This window comes from Sciurus vulgaris, assembly GCF_902686455.1.
Source record: "Sciurus vulgaris genome assembly, chromosome: 12".
In the NCBI taxonomy this organism is placed as follows: Eukaryota; Metazoa; Chordata; class Mammalia; order Rodentia; family Sciuridae; genus Sciurus; species Sciurus vulgaris.
The window spans coordinates 69,758,780-69,777,592 of record NC_136473.1 but is presented as its reverse complement, the minus strand read 5'-3'; the positions used below and the strand labels follow the sequence as shown (position 1 = coordinate 69,777,592).

The window sequence follows — 18,813 nt, the reverse complement described above, 5'->3', positions numbered from 1 at the left end:
TCCTTTCAGGAATGGAAAGCATTATGTACTTCAAAGTACACTAAGCCTGATTTGAAAATATAGTTGGGATTTTGTTACTGTGGCAATTGGTAGGCTCTTCAGACTGCACACAGCACATGGATGGTGTGTGTAAATAGTACTTGAGCCACAAACTAGTAAGAATAAATGAGCTGGCAACTTTGATATGTTCATTCATAAAGAAGAAACTTCTGTCTTTTAAGCTCTCTGTTACAACTGGGACATGATTCCACATTTTAATCAGGGAATTTCCTCCTGAACTAAACTGCAAAAACAGAGTATTTGAGTAGCACATTTCACTTGCATACAGCAGCGCTTGTTCATTTTGAGTGTTTTTGGACAGGAAATCGATCTACAGGGTAACATTCACACAAAAAAGGAAACAGTATGGGACGATGGCTTGTTAGTACAAGTGACTCTGTTTTGGAAATTACGGACAAGAAACCTTGGAGGAAGAACAGCATTAAAGATCAAAAGCATGATGACTCCTGATGAAAACAGCACCAAATGATGAACCCACGAACAAAAAGGAGCTTCTACTGTAAGTCTCTTTGCAATAACAAATATCTTATTTGTTTTCAAATTTTCTAGAGTATGCTGGGTAGATTTCCAAGCAAGAATTTGATGTAGAGTCTTCATTATAGACAAGTCTATAATTAAACTCATTGGGTGGTTCCAACAGAGGGTTAGTTACTGGAATTTTTTCCATGACCTTGCAACACTGAAATAAATTGCACGTTAATTTGGGAATGTTTTATATGAGAGGCATGTTATATCAGGCTTTTATTGTGGGATGTATTACTTCTGGCAATGCAAAATTGATCAACATATGTATCTGTAAATTCCATTGCATTCGGATTCTGGTAATTTAAATGACAATTATTCATGTAGTGGTTAATCCTGTAATCAAGATGTTCATGTATAGGCTCACACATATTATTTGTAATTTGGAGAGAATATTAGCTATTTCCTGAGTGAACCTTATTTGCATGGTAGGGAAGAGATTGGCAATGGGGGATGTGAAGATATGATAGCTCAGACTAAATCCCTGTTTTTATTTTTTCTTTTTATGTCTTCATAGTTTATTTGATAAGTAGTCTTATTTGAAAATTATTTAACTATCTCTATGTAAATAAGACTTTTCACCTTGTAGGAATATTGTGTGGTTTTAGACATGTGAATCAAGTTAATCAAAACAATAGCCTATGTAAATGCCTATGTAAATATAAAATATAGCAAAGCCCACTTTTAGTATTTGGCATATATTACATACTTAGTAGATATTTTTTGAATGTTGCATAAATTCTGGTGTTGGGTAATAGAAAAAATCAGGATTATACAGTCATCATTTTATATCAGGATTTTACTTTTTAAACTTATCCACAGGTGTGATTGAATTGTGTGTAAAAAAGAATTATGTCATAAAGGGGTTACTTGTATTGCTTTCTTCTATAAGGAATTTCTTTAAAAATTAAATTTCCTAGTAATTGCTATTCTCGATTATTTTTCTTTTGAGATGCAAAGGAGTTTGCTCCACTTACTGTTTATTTGAAAAAGTGTTGTAAAGTTTTGGAGCAACTTGGTACATAAAGCAATTAGGTATCAACTTGTCACCAATTAGTACACAAGGTCTTGGTAATGCTAGTTTGTGGCACTGGAGCTTAAAATGAACACTTCAGGAGCCCCCTTTGCTGAGGGTTGGTTGGTAGGTCATGACACTGGTCAAGTCCTCCATAGGGAGATCATCTTTCACTTGTAAGGGGCATGACAGCAAACTGAGGGGAGGAAAAGACTCTTGGAGTCCAATCAAATGTTTCCAGAGTGACAAAGGAAGGGAATCTAGTGGAAGAGATTGGAGAGATTAGGGAAACTTATCAGTTATGCTATCTCCATCTTTATGAGACCAGATAACACTGTTCTAGTTAGTATTCTGATGGCTTGGTATAGACATGGCTTCAAAGGAATTTATTTCTCTCTACCTCCACAAGTAGGATATAAGATTGCTGTACGTGTGATTGTTTCGCCCCTGGTTAGAAATGATAGTGGGATCCTTTGGGTAGGAACCCATGGAAGCTGTAGCTGAGCAACAGTTATCATTAATATAATATGCTTTTGGATAATTATGTGTAACTTTTGGACAAGTTTAAATTATATCACATGTAACATCATATATAAACATGGATATGCTTAAATTATCCCTTTAATAGTCTAATTTTGTCTTCTACTTAGAGGCATATCTTACACGTAATTTCTCTAGGTAGATCTATCAGAATATAATTCTACTTAGAAGAAGATAGTTTGTAGGAAATTGCCTAAAAGTTCTTTTAACACTTAGGAGATCGGTTGATATATCTGCATGAATACTTTTTCAGGCTAAAATCATCTGGATTTATTATGCAGAATTCTGGGATCTCAATCAAGAAATAATGCAACATTTGAGATGTCTTAAGATTATTATTATTTTTTTTTCTTAAGGAAAGGGAAGGCATTTGGTTACTATATGCTCAATGAAAGTCAAGTAAATAATGTGTGGTAGAACGATTATAATTTTGAGAATTATCTTCAAAAAGAAAATGTAGGTTTAGACAAACCCCCACCCCCAGCAAGAAAAGAGCAGAATGTAATTATTGTTAACAAATGATACCTTGAATTTTTATGGCATGCTATAATTTTTCTAGTTAGTTATTTAATATAGAGAGATCCATAGCTTGAGCTCTTCAAAGATTTGTTGTACCTAGAGGAATGTGCTCTCTACTGCTGGTGGTAGATTGTAGATGAGAAGTTTCAGCAAAGAAAAAAGCGAGTATTTTGAGTCAGACACACGTGTATTGAAATTTCAGATCTGTCACTCAGACTGTGTGACCTTTGCCAATTACCTAAATGCTAAGCCTCTGGATTCCCATATATAACTGTTTTCCTTCTTGGAATTGTTATAAAGATTAAACGAACTTATTTATGCCAACTGCCTGGGATATAGTAAGTATATGATAAGGTGGTTAAACTACTTGGGTTTTAGAAACCTTTCTAACTTTGAGGTTCTAATAATTGTAGCTATTTAAGAAAACTTTCTAACTCTGAGGTTCTAATAAATGTAGCTATTTTTTAATTCCTCAATTGCATTAAATGCTATCCAAAGATGTAACTTGATAGAAATATCTATTGTCTATTCATTGGATTCCTAAGCCAAGTTCAGTAAAAGAATGAGTAAGTTAACCAGAATGCATGATCTGAAAGTAATCCAGAGGATTTCATTTGTTTTAAATGGTTCAGGTGTCATAGATGGTCAATATCCATTTTATTGACCATTCTAAACTTGGTGATGATTAAGATAGTAGAAACGCTGGATTGGCCTTTGCTAATGAATTTCCCCTTTTATCATTTGTATATGACTTTTGTCTAATCATCTTAGGATACCCACCATAACTGGCAAAGTCATTCTCAGCAGAAGTGATTTTAAAAAAAGTTAAGGACTGAAAATGTTCATCTTCAAAATGTTTCCTATGACATCTTTCTATGGTGCCTCCAAAGTCAAAATTTTATGTGAATAGTATATTTTGATGATTTAATTTATTGTGTCCATTTGTTCCAAGCACACATGCAAAACACTTGGGAAGAATCGCCATTCTTATGCCACAGCTCAATCTGGCTTAAGCAGTGTTTACACATCACAGATATGAAATAATCTAGTTGTAATATTTCCTATCTGAAATACATCATTGGTTTTGAGAACATGTCAGCAGTGGCTATTAAAATATTATCTTGCATCTGCATAGTGCCATTTTCTTTTCAAAACATTTCCACAAATATTATTTCATTTGTTCTCACCCTTGAAGTGGAAAGGATTGTTATATTAACTCCATTTGCAGCATGATCTGAGGACTAAGCTCAGAAATTAAGCAGAATTGTCTAATGAAAAGATTGTATAAGAAGAAATGAAATTTGGCTTGTACTATATAATTTGTTTAATGCTTTTTATGATCATCCTTGATTTTTTCAGGAACATATGATTCATCTGTTTCTTTCACGTGTTAATAGGTGTCTTAAACTTAAGCATTAATTAACACTTATTTTGTATTGTGCCATTCACAGAGGCCCAACCAATTAGGCATAAAGAAGATATAGTTTAACTGTTTTCTGCCTCAGTCAGTTGTGCAGAAAACTGAGTGCCTAGAATTCTTTAGGTCTTCTCTTCTATCATATCCCAGACACTTCAAGAGTGTGAAGGTGTTCATATGTATTTATTTAGTTGTTGGGTTTTTTTGCAATGTATTCAAAACCACACGTGCTTTTGGCTATCTTCCCTGGCTGCTGACATGACATGGATTTGGATAACTGGAGTGTGTGTGTGTGCGTGCGTGTGTTTTAAATCAACATTGACGGCATTGGCTCAAAGACTGATAGACTACCTCTTATGGGCATGGGTTTCCAGACTTGTGGCAATAATTATATCTGATGATTTCAGTCTAGTAGTCAGTTGTCTTCCTTGATATGACTGAAAGTTTTAACCTGCAGGGACTATAGTTTATAGGTGCTAGAGAAAAACAGAAAACTACAAAACTACAAAGCGGAGGCTAAATATCTCATGTAAGTTAACCACTAGGTGATTTAGTAATTAAATATCAACATATTTAATATGTTGGATGTTTTCCTATCAGTTGTTTTGTATATGCAAGATTATTTTAGCTCAGGTCATAATCCTAATTTTCTTTCCATTTAAAAGCTTAACATCAAACGTCCTGCATCACGTGCTTTTGGTTGGTGGCATTTCGGGAAAATGTAGGCTTCAGGAGGAAACCATGGAAGAGAGGGCTTAGGTGCCTTTTAAATTTCCTGGGATGAGTAAGAGAGGTCCTGGCTCTGCATGTACCACCCCCAGATTGTATTGTCCTTGTTATGTCTTCCTGTTGTGAGAGACAGACTCTAAGGTTAGATAGACTAAGTGCAGAGAGCTAATAGAGGTGTGATTGCTGGTCACTAAATAGCAAGATGCCAAAGAATTTTGTTGTTGTTGTTGTTGTTGTTTTGTTTTTAAGATATTTATTTATTTATTTATTTATTCTTAATTATTTTTTAATTTTTACAGACTGCATTTTGATTCATTGTACTCAAGTGGGGTACATATTTCCGTTTCTATGGTTGTACACGGTGTAGATTCATACCAGTTGTGTAATCATACATGTGCATAGGGTGATGATGTCTGTCTCATTCCACCATCTTTCATACCCCCGCTCCCTCTCATTTCCTCTATACAATCTAAAGTTCTTCCATTCTTCTCTCACCCCCACCCCTCACCGCCATTATATGTCATCATCCACTTTTGTTTTCATTATGTCTTTTTGCTCCTTTGAAACTCTAGTTAGGAGGTCAAGGGGAACTGAACAGTAATGTGTACAAACAGCCCAGTGACTCTTCACACCTGGACATTTTAGAATTCTGAGTAGTGCAAGCCTGAGCATTCTCCCTTCTTTCCCTTCATGTATTTAAGATTCATTTTATTTTTGAGAAAGTTACAGGTTCTCACTCCTTCAGGGTTAGAAAAAGACTTTTATTTATTTATTTATTTTGTGTGTATTTAAAATGTATATCAAGTAAAATTCACTAACCTTTGTGTGTATGGTTCTGTGAGTTTTGGTATGTAGGACCTTGGAACCATGATCAAGACATAGAACAGATTTTTCACCCCCAAAATATTCCCTTGTGATGCCTCTTTGGTCATAACCTCCCCCAGTCATAACCCCTAGGACCCCTTATCTGTTTTCTGTCTTTCCAGTTTTGAATTTTTGGGAATGTCATATAAGTGAAATCATATGGTTTGTAAATTTTTGAATCTGGTTTCTTTCACTTGACAGAATGCATTTGTGATTCAATGTGCTGTGTGTATCAATACTTTTTATCACCCAGGAGTATCTTATTGAACTGAAATTTGTCAATTTGGTCGCCAATGAAAAACATTCAGGCTGTTTCCAATTTTTGTTGACTATGAACAATGCTGTTCTAAATATGATGTGCTTGCTCTAAGCACAGGTTTTTGTGTGAATGTAAGATTTTATTTTTCTAGGGTTAATAAGTACCTGGGAGTGCAATTACAGATCAAATGGTAAATATACATTTAGTGTTATAAGAGACTGCTGAATGGTTTTCTAGAGTGGCTTTACTATTTCACAAATGTCTGAGGGCTCTAGTTATTTATATCCCGGTCAACCCTTGTTATTCTTATGGGTTTTGTTTGTTATTTTGCTTTATTTTTATTTCTTAGTCACTTCAATAAGCAAATAATTGTACCCCAGTATGGTTTTCAGATGTTGAGCATCTTTTTTTATGTTTAGTTGAAATTTGAATATCTTCTTTTATGAAATATCTGTTCAGATCTTTTGTCCATTTTTTACTGATTATTTGTTTTAATATTGTTAGTTTTGAGAGTTCTGTTTAAACTAAAGATATAGGATTTGTAACTTGCAGATATTTTGTATAGATTTCCTTTTCATTTCTTAAATTTTTTTTTTTTTTTTTTTTTTTTTTTTTTTTTTGAAGTACAAGCAGTCTTTTTCTCTTATGGACCATTTTGCTAAATTGTTTGCATAATCCAAGGTCATGAGCATTTTCTTCTGTTTCTTTTTCTTTTTAGAATATTTGTAATTTTACATTTCAGATTTAGGTTCACAAACCACTTCAGGTTCATTTTTGTATAAGATTAGGTAAGAGTGAAGGTACATATGTGTTTTTCATATGAATGTCAAATTGCTTCAACATCTTTTGTTGCAAAGATCATAATTTATACATAGAATTTTCCTTGCATTAACATTAAAAATTAATTTACAATATTTTTGTAGGTCTATTTCTGGACTCTATCTTGTCCTATTAATTTGTGTGTCTATAATTTTACTGATACATATAGTTTTGATTAAAATAGCTTTAGTATAAGTCATGAAGTAGGATATTGGGTCTCTAGACTATTCTTTTAAAAATTTTTTTTAGGTTATTTGCCTTCCCACATACATTTTAGAATCAGCTTGATTGTATTTACAAAAATTTGTTGGAATATTGATTGGGATAAGTATTAAATCTATAGATCAAGTTGGGGAGAACTGACATTTAAATTTGTTTAGTAAGCTCTTCTTTGAGTTCTTTCATCAGTGTTTGGTGGTTTTCACCTTATAGATTCTGCATATGTTTAGTTAGGCTTATACCTGGGAGCTGTTATAAATGGTACTTTGAATATTTGTTTGTTTCTGATATTTATTACCAGCGTACTAATATGTATTGAATTGGTTTTTGTACATTGGCATGTGCTATATAAATGTGCTTCATTCTAGAAGTTTCTTTTGGGAAATTATTTAGTTTTTAAATATAAAACAATTCACCTACGAATAGAGGCAATTTTATTTATTTTTTTCCAATGTGTGGCTTTTTTTTTTTACTTGCCTTGGCGTGCTAGCAAAGGCTTTCCCTCCTATGTTGAATAGGAGTGTTGAGAACAATCACCTTTGCCTTATTCTTGATCTTAGTGGGAAAATATCTCTACTCTTCCTCATTAATGTGATGCTAGTCATAGGGTAGTTTTATTTTTTTTTTAGATATTCTTTATCAGGTTAAGGAAATGATTCCTTTATAATTCTAGTTTGCTGAGAGTTTTATTGTCAGTAGATGTCAATTTTTTCAAAAGCTTTTCTGCACCTATTGATAAAATCATGTGGTTTTTCTCCTGCAGGTTGTTTATAGAGTAAATTATATTGATCAAATTTGAAATGTCGAACCAGCCTTATATTTCCAGAATCAACTGCACTTACTTGCAAGACATTTTTCTTTTTTGTATACTGTTGGATTAAATTTACTAATATTTTGTTGAGCATATATATACATACATACATACATGAGAGGTATTGGTCTATGGTTTTCTTTTTTTGTACCACTTTTCTATTGCTTGGTGTCAGAATAATGTTGGCCTCAAAAAATATTTTCAAAACTCTTATACCGCATTAATGGTAATCACATGTCATATTTAAAGGAATATAGATAAATTAGTCATCAGCTCTGGAAAAATACCTTCCATCTAGAGGGTAGTAATCTAGAAAATGTATCATAAATTAAAGTAAGTGGAACACATAACCAACAAAATTCAATGAACTCGTCTCAAAAATGCATCATGTTAGCATGTTAATGCAAATAGGATGTGAGTTAGGAAATCACAGCCAGCTTGGAATACTGCTTATTCTCACCTCCTGTCATGAAGTTTTGTTTATACAAAATTTTCCATAAATTGATAAGGGTGTGTTTATTTGATGTTTCCACAGTCATCCTCAATGTAATAGGTAAGTTTCAAAGAGATGGATTTTCCATGGCTGGTAGGAACTCATATTCATCTCTCTATCCTGTTGATGATGCAGATGCTAGCTGCTTTGATAGTATTATGATTCCGAAGAGCCCCAACTAAGGAAAGACACCTTTAAAGTGTGAAATCAGAGCAAGACAGGCTAGGGCAGATTTTAACCCCCTTCACTCAGGCACAATGTGGGAAGTCAGGATGGCATTCTCTAGTGGTTATGAAAGTAAACTCCCCAGTGGGATTGCTTGGTTTGAGCTAGTAAGCTGGATGACCTTAGAGAACTCATGAAACTTCTCTTTGGACAATTTAAAAACAATGAGTTTAAAGTTCCTTTCCAATTTCACTCTTATTTCTAGTGTCTCAGGCATGAAATACCTTTTGGGGGTGAATCTGAGTCTCTGAAATATCTGTTCTATATTTGATTCTCTCATGTTCTGTCCTCAAATTATTCTTTGCCAAGAATAATTTCCTGCTATGGTCCTCTGCATGCATTAATTGTGATTTACTCTCTGTGGAATGGTATCTGGTGCCCTCAGTTCATATGCTATGGAAATCAGTAGTTCTAAATCATCTTGCACATGAGTTTTTCAGCTGAGGGTTTCTGAGTCACACAAAATGTACACATAAACTATACATGCTCTGGAATCCTTGGCAGGTAATTCTACATCTATTCATGACTGGGATGGATAATTCATTTCTGGATGAGCCCATAGTTATCAGGTGGAAAATTTCTCTTCTTTGTTAAAAATGCCAGGGGCAGAGAGTTGTGCTGCCTCCACCATTTCACCCAAGGAGCTTCAATTCTTTTTAATCACCATTGATTCTTTCTCAATTGACAATCCTTGGAGGTTTGTCTTTGTTGGGTGGGACCTGAAAAGTTACCACAAGGTAACTTTTTGATGTATTTATGAATTAGTAGAAACTAGATGAGGTTCAAGAAGGAATAAAATAAAAGCAGTGAAAAATAACTATGAGCTGTAAACAGAATCTTGAATAAGCGTAAAAGTGAGGATTGCCTTGGAAAGACTATCAGGACCAAGGTGAATATCTGTACTTTGTTTGTTTTCATCTCATTGGAAACTTCCTCATTGATGGAAGCCTTGGAAATAAATGGTTTCAGATCAGTAATTCCTGAGCATCTTTCTGGATGAAAGCAATCTCAGTTTAGCTTCCAGGATCAAGTGAGACTAAATATGAGTATCCAACCAAAATTTACTAAATACTCAAGGAAACAAGTCACATAACTGAGAGTCAATAGACACAATAATGAATTGGACATGTAGCAATAAAAAATATAATCATAGAAGCATAAAACTCAGTTAACAGGATCAAGTTGAAGAAAAGATGAATGAATTGAAAGTAAGTCTGAAGAAATTATTCAGAACATGGAGCTTAGGGAATTGAAGAGATGAAAAATACAAGATTGCAAAGCACACAAGAAGAACACCTAAGCAATCTTAAGCAAAAGAGTAAAGTTGGAGCCTAAGACTGAGTTCAAATGTGCTTCAAAGCTGTAGTAATCAAAGCAGTATGGTACAAGCATAAAAACAGATGATAGATTTATGGAACCAAGTAGGGATCCCAGAAATAAATCCATCCACTTATAGTCACAATGGCAGAGGGGCCAATCTCTCAGTAATTGGGGCTGGGAAATCTGTATAACCTTATGTAGAAGAATCCAATGAAATTTTCATCTCACACCACATAAAAGTCAATTCAAAATGCATTCAAGATTCAAGGTCAGGCCTGGAACTGTAAAACCCCTGGAAGAAAGCATAGGGAAAGAGCTCAGGACCATGACCTGGGCAATAAAGTAATTAAAAAAAAAAAAAAAAAAGTACAGGTAACAAAAGTAAAAAGAAACATAATATAACTGCATCAAACCAAACAGCTTCTACACAGCAAAGGAAACAATGGAGTGCAAAGACAGTGCAAGGAATGTGAGAAAATATTTAACTATTCATCCAATAAGGTGTTAATATCCTCCCAAAAAACAACTAGAAAGCAAGAAAACTAGTAACTTAGTTAAAAAATGCAAAATTCCAAAATAGACATTTGTTAAGAGAAGACACACAAATGGACAACTGGCATATAAAAAAATGCTCAGCATCAGCAATCATTAGGGAAATGCAAATCAAAACCACAATGAGATTGCACACTATACCTGTCAGAATTATTATGAAAAGGACAAATGATAAGTAGTGCTGGTGATAATGTGGAGAAAAGGAAACTTTGTGACTTATTGCTGTTGTAAATGCAAATTAGTAGACCAACTATGAAAATAGTATAAATAAATGATCTTCAGAAATTTAAAAATTGTGCTACTACATGATCCAGCCATGCCACTACTGGTATAAAGCTAAAGGATTTGAAATCAGTGTGTTGAAGACATCTGTATTCATATGTTTGTTTCAGCGTTATTCATAATAGATAAAATATGGAATTGACCCAAGAATTCATCAATGACAAATAAATGAAGAAAATGTACAAAACATAAAGATAAATATTTTTTCAATGGAATACTAGTCGGTCTCAAAAAGAAGATAATTGTCATTTGTGATAATGTGGGCAGAGCTGAAGGACATTGCATTCAGTGAAAGAAGTCAGGCAGGCACAGAAAGATAAGTACTGAATAATTTCAGTTATATGTGAAATCTAAACAAACAACAACAAAAAAATCAAACTCATAAAAGTAGAAAGTAGAATGGTAGTTACCAGGAGCTCAGGACTTGTAGGACTGGGGAGATGCTGGCCAAAGGACACAAAATTTCAAGAGGAGTAAGTTCAAGAGATGTATTGTGCATCATGGTGACTATAATTGCCAACAAATTGCTGAAAGAGTAGATTTAAATGTCCTCATTACAAAAAAAAAAAAAAAAGAAGTAGATGAATAATATATATGTTAATTGGCTTGATTCCACCATCTCACAATGTATTCATACACCAAGACATCATATTGTTCACTATAAATATGTTTTACTTGTCAAATAAATAAATACTGTCCAATAGATGCAACACAAAGTAAGGGGGAAAAAAAGGGGACCTGTGAAATACTCCATGGAAAAGTGATGCATGATTTAAAAAATAAAAAAGAATGCAGATTAAGTGTTCAATTGGAGTTTCAGTTTGAGAGAATGAGGAAAAGACACTATTCAAAAAAGTAGTGACTGAGAATTTTCCAGAAATAATGAATGTCATGCAACCACAGATACCTAAAACATTAAGCAAGCTCATAAAAAGAGAACCACACCTTCAAATTTTATAGTAAAACTATAAAACATCAAAGACAAACAGAAGAGCTTAAAATCAGCCAGAGGGGGAAACAGAGTACCTCCAAAAGAATTTTAATTAGAGCAATAGCTAATTTCTATGCAAATATTTGGGAAATCAGATGAAAAAACATCTTGAGACCTGTATTATCAAAGGCGTGGGGAAACAGATGTTCTCCTAAGTTACTCGTACAATTAAAATTGGTGCCACCTTTATGGAAAACACCTTTGAACCTCAATAAATATTACAGATGAAAACAATCTCCAACAATTCTACTTCTAGTTGATTCTACAGATATGCAGATGGATAAGTGGGCCTGATGAAAAAAATGGTGGCGCACAGTTGTTGTGTAGCAACTCAGTATGAGTTCCTAGAGAATTCCAAGAAGAAAACACAATGTAAACTCCTCTTTGGTGTGCAACTTTAACAAGACCGAATGCACCAAAGGCACAGTAATTATTATTATTATTTTTTTAGTGAATTAGATGAATACACTGAGAAGAAGAAAGCAGAGTGTATTGTTAGAGGTGTCAGGTAGTGTTATCTTATTTTGTGTGTGTGTGTGTTTTTCTTTTCCTTTGCTTTTTTTCAGGGCCAAGGACTCAACTCAGGGCCTTGCACATGCTAAGTATGTGCTCCTCCGCCAGAGTTAATTCCCAACCCCAGATGTTAGGTGGATGGGAGGTTGAAGATATCTGTGTTTATTAGGTCACAGGAAATAGGACTCTAGAGTTGGAAGTAAAATTCATAATTATCAGCTAACCTGTAGTTGTAGCTGAGATAGATGTGGGGAGGCATGTTGAGAAGAGGACTGGGGAATTATTTATCAGTACCAACAATTTGTAATGGGCAGAAGGGAAAAAGAGAGTCGGAAACCAGGAAACTAAGAATGACCAGAGCCATAGCTGATTGCTGGTAGCCACCTAGGAACCATGTGTGTGAACTGAGCGATATTCCAGCCATTAAGCAGGGACTTCTGGTCTTAGGAACTCCCAGGCGATTCCCTGGTTGGAGCACACCTGTCTTAGCTCACCGTTCCAATCCAAGCACAGCCTCCCTGAGATGGGTGTACCTTGCCAAACGCCAATCAACTTGTTTACTGCAAGACCCCTGCAAGTTCCCTGCCCTGGGAAACAAACACCACCAAACAAAACTCCCACCAAAACCTTATCCCTGCCTTTGATGTACTCCACCTTCAATAAAGAATTGGGGCCTTTTTCAGTGATTCCGTTCCAGTTCCTACCGTAACTGGAAGACCCATCAGGCACTCCGTTTTTTATATCTAATTTTTGGCTTTGTCTTTAATCTTTCACTGATTATTTCAGACCTTTTATTTTCTCAGGCGGCTCATACCTCCTTAGCAGGAGCCTGCTCTGTTGGGGTGCTGACCACCCCTTGTAGGTGATAATTTAGAAGAAAATGGTGTTTGGAGTTAAAAGAGGGATATGTAAGAGTGATCAACTGTTTTCAGTCTCATCACCATGTAAAGACAAGGTCTAAAAAGGACTGTGAAGTGTCCTTCGTATTTGGTAGCAAGAGGATGGTTTTACTGGGGTGTTGGTGGGAGAGGCCTGGTTAGGGTGTTGAGAAAATGAGAAGAAATGAGGGTGGTAAGGAAATTGGGGGGGGGGATAAAAAGGAGGGTTAAAAAATGGAAAGAGAACTGGCATTTTAATATTCGGCTATGGTTAAACAGAGAGGAGGGAGAGAGAGGGGACCGAGGAAGAGAAAAAGGGAGAGAGAGAGGGAGAGAGAAACAAGTGCAGCATCTGATAGGAAAGTTTACATTTTAGTTGAAAGAAAATTTAGCTCAACTTTTATGTTAATGGTGGGAAGTCATAAAACCGAAGAGGCTAAATTCCTATAACAGAAGAAAGGATAATGGGTGGATTGAGCATGTAGACACACAGAGACAATACAGTCTACTTTCTGAAACAAATGGTTTCATAAAGCACTGGCCAATAGAGAGCTGTAGAAATCAGTTTACTCCTAGTAGGATAAGACATGGGTACATTGGGGATGGTGTTCCAGGTCCTGGAATAACACTGTATAAATAGTAAGTTGAACACTTAGGACTCATGAAACAGTTTAAAAAGTAATTTAGTTTTTGTTTTCCACTGTCTTTTTAGAAATGCTGGGGATGGTAGACCTTCCCTGATCTTGGATGCTTACTCAAGCATACCCCATACTCCTTCTCAAGTAATAAACGTGCCTGGGATACCAGGAAAAAGGAGAGTGGGTTTGGCTATCTGTTATAAATTTCTAATCTCTTGAATGGATGGAGGGAAGAACATTGTAGACAAGGAAAGGAGTAAGAAAAGAAAAATATTGAGAATACAGATGGTCCCCAAATTATGATGATTCAACCTAAGATTTTTTTTCACTTTATCATGCTGTATAAGTGATACACATTTAGTAAAAACTGTACTTCGAATTTTGAAGTTTGACCTTTCCCAGGCTAGCAACATGTGATGTGATCCTTTCGTACAATACTGGGCAGTAGTGAGAGCTACAGCTCTCAGTTCGCCACACAATCACAAGGGTAAACAGCTAATACTCTACAGTGTCCTGAGCAGTATGTGTTAAATTACACCAGATATTCAACACTTCAGTATGAAACACAGTTTGTGTTAGATGATTTGGCCAACTATAGGTTAACCATAGCATGTTCAAGGCAGGCTAGTCTAGGTATGGTGTTCATGGGCTAGATGTTTAGTTTGGATCTGGAATGTTCCCCCAAAACTCATGAGTTAAAACTTGTTCCCTAGTATGGTGCTATAAGGAGCTGGTAGAACCTTTAAGAGGGAGGACATAGGTCATTGGAAGTGTGCCTTCAAAGGGGATGGTGGATCCCAGCCTCTTCTCCACTCTCTTTCACTTTCTGGTGGTGAGGTAAGCAGCTTTGCTCAGCCACACACTTCTGCTATGATGTGCTGTCTTACCACAACCCAAAAAACCATGGGGGTCAATGGATTATATACCAAAATGCCAAAACAAACCTTTTATTTTATTATAAATTGATTATCTCAGATATTTGTTGCAGTAGTAGAAAGATAATGCAGTGTATTAGAGGCATTTTTGACTTAGGATGTTTTCCACTTGTGATGGAGCTACCAGGACATAACACTATTGTAAGTTAAAGAAGCATGTGTACTTGCTTTCATAGTGCACTTTAATTTTCCTTTATGGCACACATGATAATTATATAATTTTATATATGGGATTTGTCTTTGTTAGATTTGGGTTATTCAGGGGCAAATGTCCAAAGGTCTGCATGAGGAAAAGCAGGAAAGAACAGTCATCTGATGTTTCTGCAATTCAGCAAAACCTCAAAATAGTTCATGGTAATTACTGAAAAGCATGGAAGGCCAATTTGAGAGCATTAGATGAAACTGGGAGGGGTATGTCCAATTCAACAGCAGGAAGTACAAGGGGCTCATGCTGAGATTTAAACAGGCAAGAGCAGTCAAGACTCAGTGGTGAGCCCTTAAAATCAATGAAACAGGGCTCCCTTCTAGAACTGGTTGATTTCTAAGTTCATACTTCTACACATTTCTTGCTGAACATGAAGCATTTCATTTATTTATTTAATGACTACCCATGATGATCCTCAAATATATTGTTATCTTTATAATTGCAATTTTAAAAGATTAGAATATGCTATGGCCATATGGTCTGTATATATAATACATAGTATAATTATTAAAAATGGGAGAATATTGGGGATAGTACCTGCCAAACAAAAATTTAGAATGTCCGTGGTAATCATATTATTGACAATGTTAATGTTTTTTAAAGACTATTCTGTGGGGACCATGGATACAAAAATTAACAATCATATTTTAGTTTTATCATTCTCCCTGAATTTGAGAATCAGGATTTCTTATATATATTAAAAAAATAGATACAGGTGAAGTATGGACATTAGGTAAAAACTATTTAGTTCATAACTTAAATGATAAATAACAAGCATTAATTAATGAGATATTTTACATACATATGTACTATATAAATTGCATATACACAATTGAGAATATGTATAATAGAGTACATATGTAATATAATATGCTGATATATATATATATAGATATATGTATATATATATATAGATAGATAGATGTATTTCTCTTATATGTTCACTGGAAAGTTCTGGGAAATTTGTGAATCACCCTGTAGCGATGAAAATCTTCAACACTCAAATTATGGTTTTTATCATGGTCCCACTAAGAAAAGTCAAGACACTTGGAGAAATGCATGAGTCCAAGTGTGGGTCAAGAAACACAGAAGATAAACAGAACACCTTACATAGGTTGAACATTTCTAATTCAAGAATCCCAAATCCAATATGCTCCAAAGCCTAATTTTTTGAGAGTCAACATGAAACCATAAGTGGGCATACCTGACCTCATGTGATAAGTCACAGTCAAAACACAGGTACACAAAAATATTGTATACTGTTACCTTCAGTCTATGTGTATAAACTGTATGTGAAAAATAAATAATTTTTGTGTGTAGACTTGGTCTCTAAGATATTTCATTAAGTATATGCAATTATCCAAATTATATCCAAAATTTGAAGATTCACAAAATCCAGTAATGAAAATATAATTTTGAATGGCCCTACGTAATTCCCAACCCGATCACGATCCTCTCTCTTTTATCCACTGTCTTCTGCCACACAGGACTGAGCTCTTCCAGCTGTACATAGATACACTCCCTATCACATTTACTGGCTCTTTCCTATTTATTCTTCAATTTAGTTTAACTCTCTCTCTTAAGGGCCTTCTGTGAACCTCTAGTTATTTTTTTCCACATCACAAGAACTTGTGGATTTAACTATTTGATGGAGTTCAGTTTATTACAATTCTTATCCTGATCAAATTGTTCAATTTTTACGTAAAAGGAATCTTTTTAAAGTGATATAACCTATTATTAGTCTTCAGAGTTTCTTAACTATCTGATACAGGTTGAGCACTCCTTATCCTAAATCCTTGGGACTAAAAATTCTTTGGATTTTTGGAATAAATTAACAGGAGATTCAGGGAAGACCTCTTTCAGGGTGACAGCTAAACTAGAACTGAAGAATATGTAAGAAAGATCCAGAGAATGTGACAGGGAGAGTGTATACACAGCCAGAAGATGAAAGAGCTTAGTCCTGTGTGACGGGAAGATAGTGCATAGGTAGAAAGGACAGAGGTTCCTGCTGAGGTTGGGGATTATGAAGAACCAATCATTCAAGACAATGTTTCTGGGCTAACGAATAGCTTTCAATTCTAAATACAATGAGGACTTCTTAAAATGGATTATGTAGGGAAGGGACATGCTCAGATTTGTATTTTAAGTCTGGCTTGTACATAGTCAATGGATTAGAGGAGTCAAAAGCAGACACAGAAAGAGGGAGGTTAGATGTAACTAGCTAGGTCTAGGAAGTAACCGTTAAACACAATTCTCTCTCAATGGGGAAAACTGTCATCTAGGATTTTGCTCTCTGGAATAACATTAAAATTTACAGTGTACTAACTAAGAATTTGATAAAAATATTGCCTAGGCTGACCTTGAACTCCTAAACTCTGATCCTCCTGCTTCGGCCTCTACAGTGGCTAGGAATACAGGCATGAGCCTCAGTTCCTGGATTGGGAGACCCTTTACATAGAGATTCTGCCTAAGGTAGTGATGTAATTAGGCTTTTAGTCTTCTAAACAGATAAAGTTACTTGTATTTATATTCTTAAAAAATCTTTTCTGAAACAATATAAAAGTCTTCAAAAATGGATTGCAATAGATTTTGTTTCTTACTGAGTTCCACATGTGAAGGAAAAAAAAAACCCTATTTTTATGTAAGAAGGTGTTATTTTCCCTCCTAACAACAGGACTAATATTTAATGTAGATGCCCAGGACAACGTCAGTTCATGGTACCTGCCCATAAATTTCTGCATCTGTTCCAATTGATCTGTGCCAATATGTTAATATTGTGAAATGTTTAAAACTCATTCTGCTGATGAATATCAAAGTCACATTTCCTATTCTCATTTGGAATATATTTTAGTGAATTCAACTTCTGTGAGGCTGGAATCAGAGTCTGAGGACACACCACAGCCCCTAACACTTTTTGGAGGGGTGAGGGAAGGGACTTGTAGATGTGCTAGAGGTTATCTTTTGCCTTCTGTTTTTCAATGTGTTTGATTGTTCTCCATGGAGAACACTCCAGGTGCATTGAGTCTTGTGTGTTTTTCTTTGACACAATGTTTTTGGTTTGTTTTTATAGAGATAGCCACAATTTTTCACCAAACTGTATTTAGAAAAAATATTCAAAAGAATTTAGCTCACCACGAATTATCATACTCTATTGGCTAATGTTTGTGGTATTACCTGTTTTTTTCTCCATTGTTTGAATGGGTATGAAGGTTCTACCCTTTTTTCCCCCCATCCTCTTGTACCTTGTTAGGTAATATTCAGAAGTGTGATGTTCCAAATATTTTCAATAAGAGCATTTGTTAAGGATAGCTTTGTGCTGTGAACACTGTTAATAATGTTTGGGACCACATCTATTGGATAAATTATGATGTTCAGAAATATTATTAATTATCAAAGAAAAAAGTCTAACTACAAAAGACCCTTCAAGTCTGTTTTTCTTGAATGGCTTGTAAATTGGGTAAAACCTAATGGTGACACTTACTCTCTTGTGGGGCTTATATACTGTCTCAGAAGCTAATTTCAAAAGAGGGATTCCAAAAATATTTTCAACACCAGTACCTTTAGAACTCAATGATTCTTCAGTGTGATTATTGAAATATGGTATTAATTTGGATGTGTGAATTCTAGAAAGCTTTCTTTCTGCTATGTTCCTTCCACTTATTCTCAGACAAATCATTGGGATTAAAGAATCACCAATTAAAATGTCATACATAGGATATAACCTCTTAATTTAATTTCATAATTCTCTTAGTCTGCTTAAGTCTAATCTTCTAGTATAATCAAACACTTTTCAATATTGTCAGGGAAACTTAATTATTTCAATAATTTTAAGTGATCCATTTTTTAAAAATCACAGAGCATATATTTTCATTGATGAATGATAGTTGAATGTTGGATATTAAGGGCATATATTTTAACTTTATGGTAATTTTCATCTATCATTGGAAGTAAAATCTTGCTTGAGGTCATCATCATGTAAAATGTCCATGATTCTCAGTTTAAAAAAT

General features: G+C 34.8%; 1 protein-coding gene across 1 annotated transcript in view; it reads left to right on the top strand.

The window, feature by feature from the left end:
- The first annotated feature begins 208 nt into the window (after positions 1 to 208).
- The window catches only part of KCNK2 (potassium two pore domain channel subfamily K member 2), a 189,273-nt gene continuing 170,668 nt past the window's right edge, over positions 209 to 18,813 (top strand). The window contains exon 1 of the mRNA XM_079107322.1: positions 209 to 559. Within this exon, the coding sequence (XP_078963448.1) occupies positions 526 to 559 (34 nt within the window). The 5' untranslated portion in view covers positions 209 to 525. The remainder of the gene's footprint in view (positions 560 to 18,813) is intronic.